The 21380-nt window shown below is 45.4% G+C and overlaps 1 protein-coding gene across 6 annotated transcripts in view; it reads right to left on the bottom strand.

Annotated features, from left to right (window-relative positions):
- The window catches only part of ACSL5 (acyl-CoA synthetase long-chain family member 5), a 51280-nt gene extending 37602 nt beyond the window's left edge, over window positions 1-13678 (bottom strand). Inside the window, exons 1-2 of one of the 6 annotated variants that reach the window (XM_010859330.1) lie at window positions 13510-13678; window positions 8318-8372 (exon numbers count right to left, since the gene is read on the bottom strand). Coding sequence is in view for 1 of the 6 variants with exons in the window: in XM_010859333.1 (XP_010857635.1) it covers window positions 10892-10909 (18 nt within the window). In the remaining 5 variants the exon portion in view is untranslated. Of the gene's footprint in view, window positions 1-8317; window positions 8373-10497; window positions 10730-10891; window positions 11192-13509 lie in introns of those variants that run through there. The other 5 variants (XM_010859331.1, XM_010859328.1, XM_010859329.1 and 2 more) reach the window with 5 other exon arrangements.
- Between the last annotated feature and the right edge of the window lie 7702 nt (window positions 13679-21380).

Raw genomic sequence — 21380 nt, forward strand, 5'->3', positions numbered from 1 at the left:
AGGGAAGCCTTCAGTAAGGTGGCCAGTTACCAAACCACTAGTCAGAAAATCAATAGCTTTCCTATATTTTGAAAATAATGGAAAAGGTGCATTTCCAATAGTGTATATAAGAATAAATGTGTAAAACCTATATTTAAAAAGTGAAACCTTGAAAAAAATGGAAAGATATATTTGAAATAGTCAAGAGGTCCTATCTTCCTAAATATATCTATACATTTAATGCAACCCTAATAAAGACTAATAAAATTTTCTTGGGAAAATAAGAAGTTAAAGCTCACCCAGAAAAATAAAACTAACAAAAAATAGAATATTTTTGAAAAATAACAGGAATTGGGTGGGTAGCAGTTAAGTAAACATTACCAAATTTGCTTACTATGGAAATTTTCTCTTGGTTATCAATAGACAAGTCTATGTGATGAGATAATCCTGAAATAACCTCAGTGGATGCTATTATCATATACTAAATTGCAGTCCAAATTAAGATAGATTTTTTTTTTCACTTCTAGTCAATGTGTTGAAACAACTGACTAGCCATTCAGACAGAATACCTAAAGCTGATTTCTGTCTTACCCCTAAAACAAAAATGCATTGGAAGGACTTCTCTGGCAGTACAGTGGATAAGAATCCACCTGCAAATGCAGGGACCTGGGTTCGATCCCTGGGCTGGAAGGATCCCACATGCTGCGGAGCAGCTAAGCCCATGTGCTACAACTGCTGAGCCCGAGGGCAGCGACCACTGAGCCTATCCACTGCAGACCCCAGCCTGAGATCTGGAACGAGAGATGCCACCGTAGTGAGAAGCTTGCGTACCTCAACAAAAGAGTAGCCCTCAGTCGCTGCAACCAGGGAAAGCATGTGAGCAGCAGCAAAGACCCAGCACCTCCAAAAATAAGTTACTTATTTTAGAAAATACATTGAAGATGGACCAAAGACGAGATATAAAACATTGAACACTGTGAGAGTACTGGAGGATAAAAAATATGAGAGAATTGTTTTTTATAATCCTGACATGGAGAAGACTCAAGACAGACACGAAACCTAGAAGCTGTGCAAGGAAAATGTTGGCTTATACAAAACTTTAAAAGATACTTGCCCTGCAGAAAAGATATCAAAGACAAAGTCAAAGATAAACTGGGAATAGTATCAAATATTCCAGCTAGGCAAAGAGCTCATTTCCTCAGTAGAAATGCTTAGAAGTCAATGAAAAACAGCACATAACCCAGTAAAACAAAGAGCAGAGGGAATGACCAGAAAGTTCAAAGCAAAACAAACAGGTTACTTAAAACGGGGAAAGACATTCAACTTCACTTACAGTTTTTTAAAATGCAAATCTAAATAAAATCCCATTTCCCCATCCTTCAGGTTAGCAGTGATGAAGCAGTATTAAATGCAGGATCAATCATGGAGATGTAAATTTGGGGCAGTCTCCTTAGGGATGTGTCTACTGTCTGAAACCACAATTTAAATTATGTGCCTTCTGACCTAAAGACACGACTAGTAATTTATCTTGTAGAAAGACCTAAGTTCAATAAAGCACATCACTTTAAGTGGCTGTCTGAGTCATGGGTTAGGAATGTGGATTCTGAGTCAGGTTGCACCCAATTTTTGTGATCACCTTTGTGACCTAGGGTAAATAACCTCTGTGTACTTCTGTATCTATAAAATAGCAATACTAATATCTCCCTCATAAGGCTATCCCCATGATTAAAGAAGTTAATGTACCTGTGTGGTGCCTAGAACAATGCCTGACCCACAGGCTCAGGTATTAGCTATTATGTTCATCATCATTAAATTTATAGGATTGTTGATAATGTCAGACACCAGAAAAGCCTTCCTCAATAGGAGAATAACCAGATAAATTATACCACTTACATACAACAGAATTATTGGCAGGTATTAAAGAGAATTCTGGAGGAGGAAATGGCAACCCACTCTGGTATTCTTGTTAGAAAAATCCCATGGACAGAAGAAGCTGGTGGGCTACACTCTGTGGGGTCACAAAGAGTTGGACACAACTGAGCAACTGAGCACATTAAGAAAAATAAAGCAGATCTGTATATATTGATAAGGAAATAACTATGTGAAATATCAGGCTTCCTAGGGGGCACTAGTGGTAAAGAACTCCTGCCAACCAATGCAGGAGACATAAGAGATGTGGGTTCTATCCCTCGGTCGGGAAGATCTCCTGAAGGAGGGCATGGCAATCCACTCCAGTATTCTTGCCTGGAGAATTCCATGGACAGAGGAGCCTGGTGGGTTATAGCCTGGTCACAAAGAGTTGATCACAACTGAAGTGACGTCACACATACACACACACACACACACACACGAAATAGCACCAAGTACTGCGAAGAGCAGACTCATTAGAAAAAACCCTGATGCTGGGAAAGATTGAGGGCAAGAGGAGAAGGGGATGACAGAGGATGAGATGGTTGGATGGCATCACCAACTAAATGGACATGAGTTTGAGCAAGCTCCAGGAGATAGTGAAGGACAGGGAAGCCTGGTGTCCTGCAGTCCATAGGGTCACAAAGAGTCGGATATGACTGAGCAGCTGAACAGCAACAAAGGGGAAAACTGCTTGGGCCATGCAGTGTATGCTTTTGTGTTCCTGAAAGAATAATCCTCACAGGAAAAGACAGACTGAAGAGGAGTTTTTATGAATGGATTTTCTAGAAACTTTTGAGTATTCAAATCATTCAGCTTAAAATATTTAAGGGCTTGTCTATATATCATTGGCTTCCTTGGTGGCTCAGGTATCATCAACATCATTCCAGGTGCTGGGGAGATAGTTTTTATTCCACAGTGTTCTATAATCTAGTTCTTGCTCAGGTTTGCTGTTGAACTCCCCAGTAAAATACAACCCCAGTAGGTCATGGAACTCTGCTCAGTGTTATATGGCAGCCTGGATGGGAGGGGAGTCAGGGGGAAAATGGGTGCATGCATATGTATGGCAGAGTCCCTTTGCTGTTCACCTGAAACTATCACAACACTGTTAATTGGCTATACCCCAATACCACCTGACCTGCCTCTCGAGAAATCTGTATGCAGGACAGGAAGCAACAGTTAGAACTGGACATGGGACAACAGACTGGTTCCAAATAGGAAAAGGAGTACGTTAAGGCTGTATTATTGTCACCCTGCTTATTTAACTTCTATGCAGAGTACATCATGAGAAACGCTGGACTGGAAGAAACAAGCCGGAATCAAGATTGCCGGGAAAAATATCAATAACCTCAGATATGCAGATGACACCACCCTTATGGCAGAAAGTGAAGAGGAACTAAAAAGCCTCTTGATGAAAGTAAAAGAGGAGAGTGAAAAAGTTGGCTTAAAGCTCAACATTCAGAAAACGAAGATCATGGCATCTGGTCCCATCACTTCACGGGAAATAGATGGGAAACAGTGGAAACAGTGTCAGACTTTATTTTGGGGGCCTCCAAAATCACTGCAGATGGTGACTGCAGCCATGAAATTAAAAGACGCTTACTCCTTGGAAGGAAAGTTATGACCAACCTAGATAGCATGTTCAAAAGCAGAGACCTTACTTTGCCAACAAAGGTCCGTCTAGTCAAGGCTATGGTTTTTCCAGTGGTCATGTATGGATGTGAGAGTTGGACTGTGAAGAAGGCTGAGCGCCGAAGAATTGATGCTTTTGAACTGTGGTGTTGGAGAAGACTCTTGAGAGTCCCTTGGACTGCAAGGAGATTCAACCAGTCCATTCTGAAGGAGATCAGCCCTGGGATTTCTTTGGAAGTAATGATGCTAAAGCTGAAACTCCAGTACTTTGGCCACCTCATGCAAAGAGTTGACTCATTGGAAAAGACTCTGATTCTGGGAGGGATTTGGGGCAAGAGGAGAAGGGGACGTCAGAGGATGAGATGGCTGGATGGCATCACTGACTCGATGGACGTGAGTCTCAGTGAACTCTGGGAGTTGGTGTTGGACAAGGAGGCCTGGTATGCTGTGATTCATGGGGTCACAAAGAGTCGGACATGACTGAGCGACTGATCTGATCTGATCTGATCAATACAAAATAAAAAGTTAAAACAAAACTATAGTAGGGAAAGAGGGATTGAGGGGACAGCAGTGGGGTGAGTTTTAATTGGGGAGGTTAGAGTAGGTCTCATTGGGAACATAGCACTTGAGATATATCATTTAATCTGTAACAGTCACGCTTTAAAAAAAAAAAAACAAAACTTAAAAGTGAACTACTCTGTATTATCCCACCTTGGCTGGAGACCTTTCACATGACTACGCCTGAGAAGACAGCCTCAGCCTCATTTCTAGAACTCAACCTCCCTCATCACTAAAGCCACATTCCATCAACAGCCTCTTCCCCATGCTCCCGTCACCCGCCAGTCTGGACAGCAGCTCCGAGAGTAACCAGATCAATACCCTTAGCAGATAAGAAACCAAAGGTGAAGTTTGAGTCACGGGGCCAAAGGGTACCTGAAATTGCATCTTGCATCATTCTCAGCAGTTGCTGAGAATAGAGGCTGGCGTAACATTCTGACTACAAGACTACAGATAACTTCCCAGCCACTCACCAGCGCCCAGGTGCTCAGGCCACTGCCTGGCTCTAGCCTCTAGCCTTCTCCACACAGGGCTGGTTGGGGAGGGATGTCCCCAGGCAGACAGGAAAGGGCCTCTTTTTCCCTTCCACAGGATTATTCATGTGGGGTCAAGCAGGAAGACACCATTACCAAATGGGGTCCCTGTTAAATCCCCAAAGACAGCGAAGAAGTCTTTTCCAGCCATGGAAAGATTCTGTGAGCACTTAAATAATTAAAACAGGACAGATATACCAGTCTCCCAGACCTTGCTTTTCCTAGCCCAGTTCCCAGGCCATACCCAACAGTTCCAGTTTGTTGGGCAGCTGGCAGAGAGAAGGGGAGGGCTGGCCTTGGGACAGGTCCCCTGGCCCACTAACTGTAAACAAATCCTCACGGTTGCAATGCATACACACTGGAGATGTCTCTGCTGCCAAATGGCACAAGAAAAGCTATTGTATTGGAGTTGAATCTGCTCTGTCCTTGGGTTTGGGTCTTGAGTGTTTCCTGGGGCTCAGGAGACAACTTGGGCTGCAAGCACCCCTAGGCTGAGATTGTCTTAACCCAGAGTGCCAGGGGGAGAAGGCAATGGCACCCCACTCCAGTACTCTTGCCTGGAAAATCCCATGGGCGGAGGAGCTGGTGTGCTGCAGTCCATGGGGTCAATAGGAGTCGGACACGACTGAGCGACTTCATTTTCACTTTTCACGTTCATGCATTGGAGAAGGAAATGGCAACCCACTCCAGTGTTCTTGCCTGGAGAATCCCAGGGATGGGGGAGCCTGGTGGGCTGCCATCTATGGGGTCACATAGAGTCAGACACGACCGACGCGACTTAGCAGCAGCAGCAGCAGCAGCAGCAGAGTGCCAGAGAGTCATCCTCCCCTTTTGCTCACCATTGTCACAAGTTCAGAGAAGGGCAGGGTTGAGGGGGGTGGTCTGGGGGAGGAAACAGTTTGCAAAATTCAACCCAGCATTGAACATGACAGTCGCCTATGCCCAGTGGGGCAGGGAGTGCAGGTAGGGATGGGGGCAGAGTCACCTAGCCCTCTTCAGAAATGCCACATCTGGGACTTCCTGCCATAGCAAGGGCAACACTCAACAGCCTGACCTGAGTGAGGTCAAGTTTCATTCATCCTGCAAGTATTCAAATACTTACTGTGTGCCAAGCAGTGGGTTCAGCAATGGGGAAAGTTCATTCAGAGTTCCTAGTCCATCAGGGGATAAAGCCACTTCCCCAGGTGGGAAACAAGTGTTCTGTGAAATGTATCCCGGCTCTGGGAGCATCTGTGGAACTGGACCAAGTGTGTGTGTGGCAAGAGATACATTTATCCTCTGTACTTTAAATTTACATATCATTTCCTTTGAATAAGGCAAACTAAGATCTTGTTTGTATACACTGGTGTATACCCAGCAATGTGCCATGTGTATTCAGCATTGTGCCATGTGCAGAGGGCCAAAGACTTAGAAGACGCAGCTCCTGCCCTCTGGGGACTAAACACTAAAAGCACTTATAGAAGGATGCAGTGTGGAAGATGAGCTAATGAATTTGAAGGAGAAGCCAGTGTAGACTGGAAACGGTGGAGGTACCTCCAAGGAGCACTAGCTCCTCAAGGATGTGTGGTCCTTGATCTCCTGGCTTTATTGCCAATAGCCTTTTGTCCAAGGTCAATCAAGGACGACCACCCCACAAAGGAAGCCGATGGCTGCTAAGATCCCAACTAAGATCCCAACCAGGGTCACTGTCACCAAACCATCTTTCTCCACTGTTGTCTGTGACTCTCCATCCACTCTTCCATGGCGAGAGTGGTCACCACTTTAGGCAGGATAAACCTCTGGGGAAGAGAGAAAGAGGAATACCCAGATGTTGGGTGAGAGATGGGGCATGGTTGGAGACACAAGAGCAGGACAAGCATGAAGGAAAAGGGTGAATGAAGGGGAATGGTGAAGAGGCACTTCTGAGGAGGGGTAGAGAATCTGACTTTAGTTGAGAGGGAAAGAGAAAAGGCTTCCAAATGACTGAATAAGACAGTGGGGCCTGATATAGACACTGCAGCACAGGAGTCATTCAGTTCCCGAACGCCAGAGAGCCTTGGGGTGCCAACCTTGGCCAGCTGGGTTGGGTAGAATTTACCAGGAAAGCCCTCATTAAGTCAATGCCAAAATCATCTTACCTCAGTCCATGAGAATAGTATAGAAGAGTTGCTGAGCCACTCATAACCTGGTGACAGGCGGTGACAAATCCCACTGGATCTCAGATCAACTCAGTCAGCTTTGATCTACTACTGCGCTTCCAAACAAGTCACAGTCCAGCAGCCCGACCCCAAGGAAAGCCTTGCTTCAGTAAACATTTCCAAAGGCCTCCCAAGCTTATTGCTGATCAAGTGAATTATGAGAGCGTGGAGGTCAGCAGAGCCAGTACCATCCACTGGAGTTGATAAGAGCCTGTACAAAGATAGGCTGAACAAAGTGCTAGGACTAAGTCACTGCAGGCCAGGATAAAGACAGGCTGACACAAGAGGTTGGGAAAGAGGCCTCTTTGCAGAATTAGTCTTCACACTACTGGTTGGGCCAATGGTCAGGGCTCACCAGATTCAATGTGCAAGTGGCCTCAGGCCACACCACAGGGAGGGAACACAACCCCGCCCAGCCTTGCCCATCAGAACAAGACTCAGTTTTCCCCACAGCCAGTCCCTCCCATCAAGAAGCTTGCACAAGCCTCTTATCCTCATCCATTAGAGGGCAGACAGAAAATCACAAGCACAGAAAAACGAACCAAACTGATCACATGGACCACAGCCTGGCCTAACTCAATGAAATTATGAGCCATGTCATGTAGGGCCACCCAAGACAGCAGGTCATGGTGGAGAGTTCTGACAAAACATGGTCAGCTGGTGAATGGAATGGCAAACCACTTCAGCATTCTTGCTTTAAGAACCCCATGAACAGAATGAAAAGGCAACGTGCAAACAAGCAGCTTTATTCCCCAAAGTCTCAGCTCCAGTGGTAAACTTTTAAGGCCCTATCCTTTCCAGGTACCTGAGTATCAGCACTACCATCTACCAGATAGGTGGCCCTGTTTGATTTCTCCTAGTTTGACAGTTCCTTAATGTCACTGAGCATCAGTTTCCCTCCATTGCACTCCAGAAGGGGCAGATTAGTATCCTTGCTCTGGATGAACCTTTCAGTATACTGTCTGGGACATGGGAAGCCCTCAGTGAAGATAAGCTTCCTTTTTCCCTCTTCCACTTACCTCGTTTTCCAACTCCTTGTCAATATCAGATGTTCTATTTTTAGATGTCCCCAAAGTGAAGAGTTGATCATGGACTTTGTACTGTAATTGCCCTTCGACTTATATGCAAATGTATTACCATTTCCTCATTTGCCTTCAAACAGAGGATTTCTAATTGGAGGCCACAAGGTCTCTCTCAGCCTTGTGAAACTCCTGCATCCTCCCACAGCCACCTCAACTTCTTAGAGTAGAATGACCCATGGAGAAACCCAGAGATCTACGACCAGCTCCCCAACAGAGGGTGGGTACCATGGCCTGGCAACAGCAGTCCACGGGCTGCCTAACCTTCTGCACTTCAAAGCTCTTATTTATATTAATGACATGAATTAAGAGCCTGGGAAATACCAGGCTCTGTGCCAGGGGAGGAATGAGAAGTGCATTTCTGATCTCAGGATGCACAGTTACATGGGGGAAGAAACAGACCAGGATATGTCTACAGCAGGGTGTGGAGAGAGTAAAAGCGAAGGCTGACCTCAGGGCTGCTGGAGACACGTCACCCCGGCAGGATGTTTCCAGACGTGGGTCACCTGAGGTCATAGCGCAAATGGGAGTCAGTTTATCTGCTGGCCAGGCATATGAGACAGACAGAAACAGAAATCACATTCCTGATTTCTGAGAAATCTCCAAATCCTGGTTTAGGAATTCACCTGCCAAGAAGTGGGAGTTGTTTTTTTTTTGAAGGGAGGGTGGTGCAATCATGTAACTTTATAAAATGAACCACTTAAAAGTAAACAATTCAGTGGGCACTTAGTACATTCATAATGTTGTACAACCACCTCTGTCTAGATTCAAAACACTTTTGTCATCCCCAAAGGAAATCCTCTCCCCATTAAGCAGTTACTCTTCTTTCCTCCCCATCCCTGGCAACCACCCATCAATCTGCTTTCCATTTCCATGGACGTGAAGTGGGAGGATTTGCAGAAAAGAAATTTCTCCTAGTTTGTTGCTCTTAGGTCCATGCACTAAACTAGACTGATCAGAAATGGAGGCAGAGTTTGCCCTCAGAACTAAATGAGCCAGATTCCACTCAGTCTTTTCATACTGTATCCAGTTTGTTCCGTCTTGGTTTCCCCATCTACAAAAACACATACCTACCTCATAGGACTGTTTTTGAAGATCAGGAGATGAAAGCCCCATAAAACAGTAAACACAGGACTGCCCCCACAGTAAATAGTCAATGAATGATAGCTGTACTATTTGCATTCTAGAAAAATGTCAACCTAAAAAGTCTCTAATAGATACATGAAGTCAATATCTACCTACCTACCTACCACCTAGGTCACCATACATAAGAATCTTTTTACAAATGAAAAAATCTAGGAAATCCAAAGAAGGGCTAACTCCACACAGAGGTGGATGGAACATGTCTTTTAGCATCATATGGACTGTAGCTTCAATTCCAGTTGACAGCTGGCTTCACCTCTCTGAGCCTACTCCCTTCACCACCTATCTCCTAATATTGTCTTAATGTCAGAGTACCCATGATGATCTGGTGCTTAACTGGCTTCCTCTTCCCTCTCTTGCTTCGTTTCTGTATACTTTCTCCTTCCCTAACACCCAGCCCACTTCTTTTATCTGGAGTTCCCCCTGCATGTTTAGCATTCAGGCATTCAATGATACACTGATATTATTTTAGGTGTCATTGCCCCCAGAGAGTTAGAATATGACTCGGATAAAAGATTATTTTAGGTCAGGACCTCAACAAATATACTTGGCTGAAGCATCCTGTTTGGCCTGGATAATATTTAGGAAACAAAACAAAACAATATTACATTGAATGAGTGAAGTTGCTCAGCCGTGTCTGACTCTTTGTGATCCCATAGACTGTAGCCTACTAGGCTCCTCCGTCCATGGGATTTTACATGCAAGAGTACTGGAGTGGGTTGCCATTGCCTTCTCCAGGAGATTTTCCCTACCTAGGGATTGAATTGGACTATGTTTATCTGGGGTGTGCCTGCCTTGCATTCTGTCAGACTTCCCCACCCCGACCTGCATCTTATTTCATATAATCTACGTTACTTAGCTCTATTGCCTGTCTGTTCTATAATTATTTGTGACTCTTGTTTTATTTCTGGTTCTGTTCCTTTTTTTGTGCCAACTGTATAAGTGATACTTACAAGAAGTTATATGACGTCTCTTCCAAGACTATTCAGTGTTCAACCTCAAATATTTATCAATTGGAGGGAACAACCATAAAGTAACTCCCATGCTGGAATACAGAGGGCAGTATCCCCCTAACCAATGACTCCTTTTAAAAATTTTTAACTGGATCAATCTTTTATTTTTAAATTAAATTAAATTTAGCTTAATTTAATTACTTTTGAAGACTACTAATTACCTACAAATCAGAGTTTAGATTCAATCCTGCTTTTCAAATAACCAAAAAGACAGATACCCACAGAAGGGAGTAAGCTCCAATAATGAAATCCCTTCCCAACACTCACTCCTTGAAGGCCAGCTTGTGGCCCTACCCCTTAAAACAGACTCAGCTTCATCCAGAAAGCATTCATTCCATCTGTCACACATCTAGCAGCTCTTCCCCTCGGAAGATCTCAAAATCCATCAGGAAAATTGAGGGCACCCTCCAGCCCAGATCCCTGGGTTGGGAAGATCCCTTGGAGAAGGAAATGACAACCACTCCAGCATTCTTACCTGGGAAATTCCATGGACAGAGGGGCCTAGCATGCTATGGGGTCACAAAGAGTCAAACATGACTCAGTAGTGCTCTTCTCTTCCCTCCCAGCGCAGCCCAGGGGAGCTGTAGGCAGAGCCTCAGGCCCTCAAAAAGGGGTCTGGGTTTTGGTTCCCTTCCCCAAGAGAGGCAGGAGAAAAGAAAACCAATTCCTGCTCCACATTCCTCCTCCCCCTTGACCTTCCTGATGAGAAGGGTTTAAAAAAGTCCTTCAGAGACCGGGGAGAAAGCAAGTGCCGACACGTGCTTGGGACACAGGAAGTTCCAAGCTCCCCAGAGCTGGGGGTCAGGATGCCCCCCAGGCTACTGCCCCACACCCACAAGACCCCTTGCCAAATACCCCTGCCCCCTTACCCTGTGAGGGGACCACATCTCTTGGTGCTCCCAGTGAGTGGAGCCTCCTGGCTCTGAGTGCCTGTGAGTCCTGGCAAATGAATTGCTGCGAGTCCTCACCCCTCACCCCAGATCCTCCAGGGTCAGGGGGGCTTCAGAGCATCCCTGCAGGCTGAGGATCTCTGGTTCCAAGCCGTCAGCCCCGAGTCTGAGCTGCCCTGAGTCAGGAGTCAGGCCACAGCGGGCTTCTAACGTGCTCGGGGACTTCACTTCCTGGTTTTTCTTTCACAACAGAAAGTGGAAGTGTTCTGACCAGAAGGAGAAAAGCCGCCAAAGCTCCTCTGGCTGGGTTTCAGAGCCTTAACTGGCAGTCCCTGAGGGCTGATACAGCAGCCAGCCTGCATTCACAGCTCATGCTCTGTCTGCCTGATGACGGAGAACCAGACGGAGATGATGGAGGTGCCCCTCGCAGACCACCCTTGTCAGAGAGGTGAGACCCATGCTGGATTCCTGGGACAATGAGGTCCAACCACAGGGCACCTCGGCCCTCACATCCTTCCCAGGACCATGTGGACACCTGGAAGCCAGCTCTGCTGGCCAGCCGTGCATGTTGTCGCCTCTCCCCAGTCCCCTCTTGCCTGCCTCAGATCCTGGAGCTGTGCTGAAAAAGCCAGCAAAACAAGCACATCAAGAACCACAGGGACAGCGCGGAGAGTCTGTTTCCTCTGACACATCCTCTTCAGGCCTCCAATGTTTAATTAAAAATGTTTGCAGCTCGCACCGTCACCTCCCAGATAAAATCTGAGAAATTGTAAAATCAGGAATCCACAAGTACGTATACCATTAGCTGTCAGACTGACCCTGCATCTCGCAGGAGCCTCTGAAAAACTTCACTGTGCACTCGTGAGACAACAGCAGTGAAAAGGCAGACTACTTCTTGAGATTTTTATAAAAGGGGCTTCCCTGTGGCTCACTGGTTAAGAATCTGCCTGCAGTTCAGGAGACACAGGTTGGATTCCTAGGTTGGGAAGATCCCCTGGAGGAGGAAATGGCAACTCGCTCTAGTATTCTTGCCTGGGAAATCCCACGGACAGAAGATACTGGCAGGCTACAGTCCATGGGGTTGCAAATGAGTTGGACATAACTTACTGACTAAACAATAACAATTATTATCAAAATTGCTTTGAATGTGAAGACACCTTGAAAGCGTCTTGAGGACTGGTCTTCAGGGCATCAGGACGCATAGTAGTCTCATCAGATTCACCTATTGCTGTGGCTACAGAAGGGCATGGGAGTTTCTATTCTCAGATGTGAAGGCAGAAAAAAACGAGGTTCCTACCCTTTCCCAACCCTATCTCTCCCCACCACCTCTCAGACACCCCAGAATTAAGCAGCACTTTCCCCCAACCTCAGTCCCTTTAAAAAGGCTCAACGTAAAACCAACAAGAGCCCCGGTCTTCACTAGAGATGTATTAGGATTCCCTTTCTACACAGAGGAGTTCCTCAAAGCTTCCAACCAGAAAAACCAGAGTGAGCTACGCCCCAATCTCAGGGAACATAGGAGCTGGTCCCTCGACCTCACAGGATCCCACTTTAGACATGGAAGAAAGCTGAAGTAGGTTAGGATGAGGGTGCCCCCCCCCACCGCCTTTCCATATTTGGGTTCATCTCTTGGCTGGAGGAACACTTGTCTTTGCTAAGTTTCCAAGCTCATCTCCCCAGGGGTAGCTCCCTCCAGCAAAAAGCAGAGGATGGGAGAATGGGTGTCGAATCTCAGCCATTCAATGCTGCTGGGCTTTTCCCTGGGTGCTTTCTTCTTTTACCAACCAGACGAAGAGCTTAGGACCAGGAGAAGATGGTTTTCTCCAGGATCAAACGCTCAAGTTTGGAAGATTCTGGGTGGTTCTAAAGCTCTAGCACCTGGAGATGCATTCTTGTTCAATCCTATACACACACCAGGGACACTGCCAAATTTTGAGGGAATGATGGACAGTTTTCACAGCACTCAAGAATTCTGCATCAGGCAGCAAACCGATCAGGACTCAGATTCTTGCCCCACCTCCTCTTAGCTATGCAGCCCAGGCCGAGCTGTTTAAGAGCCCAGAGGCATGTTATTCACCTGTGATATGGGAATGATACCCCCTTACCTTACAGGAGGTAATAAGCCAATGTATAACACACATCTAGTACAGACCCCAGCATCGGACAGCAAGTCTGCTAAGGGTTCCCTTCCCTGCTTCCTTCCAAACGGGAGGGGCTGCAGCTGTCCGATGACCTTTACAATCATACAGACATTTCAAAATGGAAGATGAAGGAGACCTACATCTTGGCTTTGGCTATAACCCTTAAAGCTTTTAAGTCTGTTTTATTTGCACTTAGTGAAATCAACCACTCTCTCTTCCAAGTCCATTTCCTGCTAGCAGTTCAGATTCCTTCCATGTCTCCACTCCCCTTTTGCAGCTGATTTTTTTTGCCTCCCGTGCAGGTCAACTAAGATCACTATGCAAACAAATGCTATTTCATCTTGTAAAAGAGCCTTAGGCTGAGAAAAACGTCCAACTTTTTTCTCCCCAGTTACCCCCATCTCTACTATCCCATATCATATAAGCTATAGAGCGGGTAGCATTATTGCAGTTTACCTTGTAAGAGTCTGCTCACTCCTGGGTTCCAGGAAATGTGCCCCTCACAGCTGTCTGTTCTGGTTCAGCACAACATTCAGGAGCCTCTGCCTTTTCCTTAGCGCTGGAGTCGGGACCACACCTGAAGCCAATGTGTATCGTACTGAGAGTGGCTAACCAGCTTTCATGGAACCTTTGAACCTATTGCAATAGAGGTTCAAAGGTAGACATTACCTATTCAAACATTTGCACAGTAACCTCTGGCAGTGAGAAGTGTAGGATTTGGCAAAAGGTTAAAACAGGAGATTGTTATGCAATGGGCTTTAGAGGAAGAAAAGGAAGGAGAGAGAAAGAGAATGAAAGGGAGAGAGAGAGTTCTCAGGTCAGAAAGCTAACTTATAACAAGCAAAACCGTTTATAAAGCCCATACCTTGGGGAAGAGGAGGAGGCAAACAAGGCTTTGCATCTTCATTTTTGGGCAGAATCCCTGAGATTGTGATAGGAAGAGGAAGGTCTAAGTAACCTTAGAGGGAAAACTTAGTTTCCTCTAAGAGGGGGAAAGTGCTCCTTGATTTTAGGGGGAGAGAAAATTGAGACACCACTCTAAGTGGCTCCAGTTATAACTTTAAGATTCGGATAAGCAGAGGTCTGTCTTTTAGAGATAAGCCCTCTTCTGGAATGGGCTGGTGACCCCTCTAGAATTACAATGTTTTCTTTTTTTTTTTTTTTCAATTTAATATTGACACTTGAGTTTATTAAAGCACAAAACTAGTCTAAGACTTTTGGAACATTCTCTATATGGTTGGAAATATTACGACAGGAAATTAGTGAATTACAATGTTTTCAAGTCACTCTAGAATCTAGACAGAGGGATAGGCATAGCTGGGTCGGATTTAGAACCCAGAATGATGGGTACAGCCTGCACCACCCACAGCTGAGCGAGCACTGAAGAAGCAGGGTTGCTAAGGCATCACAGTTCAGCCTGTCCTCCTCTCTCTTTCCATTTTAAAGTCACTCGTCATCAGTCTCCAGTCCAAAATCTTCGAGACTGCAAGGCATCATCACTAGGCAAAAATGCTGGATGGGCACGCAAGCAACTCTGGAGAGCAATCTCTATTTTATGGGTGAGGCCAATGAGGCCTTTTCAGGTGAAAAAAAAAATCACCCAGCATCATGCAGTCGGTTAGCAGTTAAGGCCGGACCTGACCCAGAGCCACAGACCACCACACAGGACCTTTGTATGGGGCTGCTTTGTTGCTAAACGTTCATTTCACCACAGGCAGACCTCAAATACTTGAATGCTTTCTGAGTATCAGGCCTGCAGAAATTCGTGGAAATGCTGCATTAGGTTTCTGCTGGCTGAATTTGGTCAGGTGGCCAATATCTAAATCAGAAGGCAACACCACTTCCTGCTGACTCGGCCTGGAGGAGTCGTCAAGTCCTCATTAATAGTAAGAGGTCTTAGGTGGCCAGAATCTCATCTAGGTTGTCGGCACATTAATTCCACAGACATACTTCTTGCCCCGCAGCCCTAAGCCTGACCTGGGACCTGAAACAAAAAGTCTTCTAAGAGGTAGCTTAGACAAAGATACAGTTCAATAGGAACTGGGGGCAGGATTCTCATTTGATTGGGGTAATGTCAACTTGAGTTAAGTAGCAACCCACTGAACACCTGCTGACACCACACTTGCCTGAGAGCACGATGCTCTGAGTGGTTCCCAAACCCCAGGGAGCTATATAGTTCCCTGGAGAGCGTGTTATGCTGATGGCTGGGCCCATGCTGGCGTTTCTGACTCAGTGGGCCTGGGTCAGGGCCCTAGAATCTGCATTACTAACAATTCCAGGTGATGTGGAGGCTGCTGATTGGGGGACACACTTGGACCACCACTGCTCCAAGCAGCCACCCCATCGTCCATGGGCTCAACTACTGGACTGTTAAAAAGAACTCTGCATTGGGCCATTTTGGCTCTGGTGACCCTATAATTGGGAGGACAACTTGACGCAGAGTGGAACTCGTGACGTGCCCTAGAAGAGAGGTGATGCTCAAGCCCAGCGAGGGGCCGAGACCTGGAGGGTGCTTTGACACTAGCAGGAAGTGTCGCCTCTCACCCTGCTTTATGTAAATCAGCGCTGGCATCCTAGCTGGATGACCCATGTGGGTATGAGTGTGGGTGTGGAAGGGGTACCCCCTGATCTAACAACCATAACTTTATTCTCCAGGGCACCCGAGACCCCAAAAGATGAAGCAGCCAGCAAGGGTGAGTCATCAGTTTAGTAGGAGAGGGGAGTCCCGAACCCAGGCTTCCACTACTTAGCAGACCACACTGTCTCACGCTCAACTATGGTTTCCTACAGCCTCTTTCTTCAAAAATCCACATGTTCAACAATGCTCTGCAACACCCTCCACGTGTCCCTCCCTTCACATAGCCATTTGCGTTGAGAAATCAATAAAAACCAAGCCCCTTGCCAGTCCAGGCATCCCATTGCCTCTAAAAAGTGAAAATCTTCATTGTTTTATGTCTTTCAAGGGTGAGGTGTCCGAGGTAAGGAGTCTGACCCAACAGCTGTATTTCTGACACACACGCTCGCTGCTCTGGTCAGCAGGAGGGGAACGGTGTACACTATTTTCCCTTTTGTAGGGACAAAGGAACCACACATCTCATTTACAACAGTTGGAGAAGACCAGAAGCCAACAGTCCAGAGTTTTGTAACACAGTCTGGAAACAGCCAAGATACCTCATGTGATAGGGCTGGCAGGTCATTGGAAGTAGAAACCAGGTTTCCTATATTTTTAAAGTGGAATTTCTCCTTTGAATAAAGCCTCTGCCCTCAGAACATAGATGACTCATCTTGCATTTCTGGCTCCTCTGCTTTAGAAGACTTCACTGGGTTCAGATTCCGGAATAGCCGCTCAACAATGCTCACCATCGGCATTCCGAGGGAGGGCAAAGAAGGAAGCTGGAGATGAGAAGGGGCGGCACAGGACGGGTGGAGTAGCTGAGACATGTGGTGCCTGGCAAACACTTATCAAGGAAAGATCTGAGGCTGTTTCAACTGCTAATCTAAGACTTTAGAAGTCAGGCAACATGACCCAAGAATAAAGAGAAGCAGAGTCCTAGAGCTATGGTGGTGGTTTAGTTGCTCAGTCATGTTCAACTCTTTCGACCCCCTGGACTGTAGCCCGCCATGCTCCTCTGTCCATGGAATTCTCTAGGCAAGAATACTGGAGTGGGAAGAATCCTAGAGCTATAGGCTGAACCTATTCATGTTGACTCCTGTCTGATGAATCAGACAGGAAAGAGATGTCATGTCCCTCCCAGGAGTCAGTTGGACAGCAGGGCAGAGGGTGCAATGGTACAAATTGGATGAAATGTAAGCTGTGATGGATTAACCTTTAGCTTCCCACATGGCAGAGCTAACTTTGAAGTTTTCCCTTCCACTGAGATGTGAAAAGGAAGGGACAAAGTTCCCTCAACTTGACAAAGTTGCCCTAATTGACTATTCTGATTATCAGAATTCCATACCTACCTTTTCCTTGGTTATCTGAGGTTTCAAAAGGCTAGTGGCACTCAGAGTACACCATCAGGGGAGCACTCTTAGGTTCCCAGGTCAACTCCGTTCCCAAGGCCTTTGAAATGATTGTGAATATTATTGAGCACTTCCCATGGGGCCCTGCTGGGCTGAACTGTCTGCAATACCTCATTTAATCTTACAGCAGTCCAATGAAGAAGTTATTATCATTTTGCAGAAGAGGGAAGGCTAAGGGAGGTCAAGTTAACTCACTCAAGGCACGTGGCTAAGAGTTGGCAGAGTCTGAAAGGCAGATTTTGAGTTCAGGTAGTCCTGAGTCCATAGCCCAAGTACATTGATTAAGGATGACTCATTCCATGTAATCATCCCATGGTGTTGGAGAAGACTCTTGAGAGTCCCTTGGACTGCAAGAAGAACCAACCAGTCCATCCTAAAGGAAATCAGTCCTGAATATTCATTGGAAGGACTGATGTTGAAGCTGAAATTCCAATACTTTGGCCACCTGATGTGAAGAGCTGACTCATTTGAAAAGACCCTGATGCTGGGAAAGATTGAAGACAGGAGGAGAAGGGGATGACAGAGGATGAGATGGTTGGATGGCATCACTGACTCAATGAACATGAGTTTAGGTAAATTCCGGGAGTTGGTGATAGACAGGGAGGCCTGGCCTGCTGCCGTCCATGGGGTTGCAGAGTTGGACATGACTGAGTGATTGAACTGAACTGAACTAATTCCATGTAACCTGTGCAGTCTCATTTGTTTATACATGCATTCCTCTTGGGAACTCTGATTCGTGTCTCAAAGAGAATCAAGAACCGTTGGCCTAGAAGAAGGAAAGCCCAATGGCCACCATCAGGAAGGAGAACCTGATGCCCAGGGTGGAACAACGGCTCCCTTCCCCTTCCTCTGAAGGGCTTCCCACCTTCCTGGACGTGCTTCCTGAGGCTGAGTTCACTTCCCACACAAAGCCTTGCTTCACTCAGCTGAAGGTGGGCTGGGCTGGCGCTGGGTGGGGCTGGGGGCAGGGTGTCAGTGGGTCACATCTTTCAGCTGTGCCATCCCCAGCTCTTTCTGCTTTGTTGTCTGCTGTTCTGGGAGTGGCCACAGTGCTTTTCTGGGCCCCACTGTCAACCACATGGGACAAGATGACCCCAAGGCTCAGCGGCTGGAGGAGCTTGTTTTGCTCAACTCAAGTGGCTGACAGCAACAGCTTGGGCACCTGAGCTCATGAGGCCACTTGCTCATTCTTTGTGGGAAGGAGGTGTTACTTAAGATTGAGCACTTGATTGGTAAGAATGGTTTTTGCACAGATTGCAATAAAAAGCTTGCCTCCCTCCCCCAGACAACCCTCAGGGTGCAGATTGCCTTGCAAGTTTGGATCTGAGATTCCCAACTGGCAAACCATAGCACACCAGTATGTACTGTATGGCCCCACGTAGGGGATTCAGTGCATCATATAAAACTATTATTCTCAGGGTCACGTCAACAAGGTTGGAACACAGTGACACAGACAACTTGCTCCTTTATAGGCAAGAGCAATTAAGAGTCAGATGAACAGTGAGAAGGTCCTCAGAGAGGCTCTGGCTCTGAATTCCCAGAACCAACAGCCCCATAGAAAACATTTCTATCTCCCAGGTGATTAGACGCATAGCTCAGAGTGAAGGTTCAGACGTGGACTGTCCAATACTGTAAGCAGTCTCTCCGGGTGGCAACTGAGTACTTGTAACAAAGAAAGTCTGAATTAAGATGTGCTTAAGTACAAAATACACCAAATTTCGGAGACTTAGTATGAAGCAAATAACATAAAATCTCAAATTTTAAAATATGGAGTATGTGTTGAATTGATAACATTTTGAATAAACTAAGTAATCAATCTTATTTGCTGCTTTTAATTTTTAAATATTTCTGCTTGGAATTTTAACACTACATAAGTGACTCATGCTCTATTTTTCCTGGACACTAATTTAGACCAAAGATCCTCTGGCCTAATGCCTATACCATATAAACAAAAAGAGATATTACCTGATGTTAGCAGTGAACACGTTTATACCTGCTCTGGGTGTTCTTGGAGACAATGAAATCTTTCATTTGTTCCTCTGGGTTCTATAGCAGCATCAGTTTGTTTCTTTGAGTTTATATAGCATTCATTCAACAGAAGTCATGATTTTCTTGACTGACACAATAGTTCCTTATTATAAAACTGCTATTATTACACACTGCTCTGTGTAAAATGGTAACTGATAAGGACCTACTGTATAGCACAGGTGTGTGTGTGTGAAAGTCACTCAGTCATGTCCAACACTTTGTGACCCCATGGACTATACAGTCCATGGAATTCTCCAGGCTAGAATACTGGAGTGGGTAGCCTTTCCCTCCTCCAGGGGATCTTCCCAACCCAGGGATCGAACCCAGGTCTCACGCATTGTAGGCAGACTCTACCAGCTGAGCCACCAGGGAAGCCCATAGCATAGGTAACTACTCAATATTATATATAACCTAAATGGGGAAAAAAACTTTAAAAAAAGAATAGATAGTTGTATATGTCTAACTGAATCACTTTGCTGTACACTTGAAATTATTACAACATGGTTAACCAACTGTGCTCTAATATAAAATAAAAAGTTTAAAAAAATCTATTATTTCACCTAATCCTCTCATGAGCTGATCAAGGTAATTAAAAATGAGGAAACTAAGGTTCATATTAAATTAAATTAAACTAAAGTTCAGACTTAAATTGAAGAAAGTGGGGAAAATCACTAGACCACTCAGGTATGAACTAAATCAAATCCCTTACGATTATACAGTGGAAGTGAGAAATAGATTTAAGGGCCTAGATCTGATAGACAGAGTGCCTGATGAACTATGGACTGAGGTTCGTGACATTGTACAGGAGACAGGGATCAAGACCATCCCCAAGAAAAAGAAATATAAAAAAGCAAAATGGCTGTCTGAAGAGGCCTTACAAATAGCTGTGAAAAGAAGAGAAGCAAAAAGCAAAGGAGAAAAGGAAAAATATACCCATTTGAATGTAGAGTTCCAAAGATAGCAAGGAGAGATAAGAAAGCCTTCCTCAGTGATCAGTGCAAAGAAATAGAGGAAAACAATAGAATGGGAAAGACTAGAGATCTCAAGAAAATTAGAGTTATGAAGGAAACATTTCATGCAAAGATGGGCTCAATAAAGGACAGAAATGGTATGGACCTAACAGAAGCAGAAAATATTAAGAAGAGGAGGCAAGAATACACAGAAGAACTGTACAAAAAAAGATCTTCACGACCCAGATAATCACAATGATGTGATCACTCACCTAGACCCAGACATCCTGGAGTGTGATGTCAAGTGGGCCTTAGGAAGCATCCCTATGAACAAAGCTAGTGGAGGTGATGGAATTCCATTTGAGCTATTTTAAATCCTAAAAGATGCTGCTGTGAAAGTGCTGCACTCAATATGTCAGCAAATTTGGAAAACTCAGCAGTGGCCACAGGACTGGAAAAGGTCAGTTTTCATTCCAATCCCAAAGAAAGGCAATGCCAACAAATGCTCAAACTACCGCACAATTGCACTCATCTCACACGCTAGTAAAGTAATGCTCAAAATTCTCCAAGCCAGGCTTCAGCAATACGTGAACTGTGAACTTCCAGATGTTCAAGCTGGATTTAGAAAAGGCAGAGGAACCAGAGATCAAATTGCCAACATCCGCTGGGTCATGGAAAAAGCAAGAGAATTCCAGAAAAACATCTATTTCTGCTTTATTAACTATGCCAAAGCCTTTGACTGTGTGGATCACAATAAACTGTGGAAAATTCTGAAAGAGATGGGAATACTAGACCACCTGACCTGCCTCTTGAGAAACCTATATGCAGGTCAGGAAGCAACAGTTAGAACTGGACATGGAACAACAGACTGGTTCCAAATAGGAAAAGGAGTATGTCAAGGCTGTATATTGTCCCCCTGCTTATTTAACTTATATGCAGAGTGAAAAAGTGAGTGAAGTCGCTCAGTCGTGTCCGACTCTTTGCGACCCCATGGACTGTAGCCTACCAGGCTCCTCTGTCCATGGGATTTTCCAGGCAATAGTACTGGAGTGGATTGCCATTTCCTTCTCCATATGCAGAGTACATCATGAGAAATGCTGGGCTGGATGAAGCACAAGCTGGAATCAAGATTGCCAGGAGAAACATCAGTAATAACAGATATGCAGATGAGACCACCCTTATGTCAGAAAGTGAAGAAGAACTGAAGAGCCTCTTGATGAAAGTGAAAGAGGAGAGTGAAAAAGTTGGCTTAAAGCTCAATATTCAGAAAATGAAGATCATGGCATCTGGTCCCATCACTTCATGGAAAATAGATGGGGAAACAGT

This window comes from Bison bison, unplaced genomic scaffold (assembly GCF_000754665.1).
Source record: "Bison bison bison isolate TAMUID 2011002044 unplaced genomic scaffold, Bison_UMD1.0 scf7180017864456, whole genome shotgun sequence".
Lineage (NCBI taxonomy): Eukaryota > Metazoa > Chordata > Mammalia > Artiodactyla > Bovidae > Bison > Bison bison.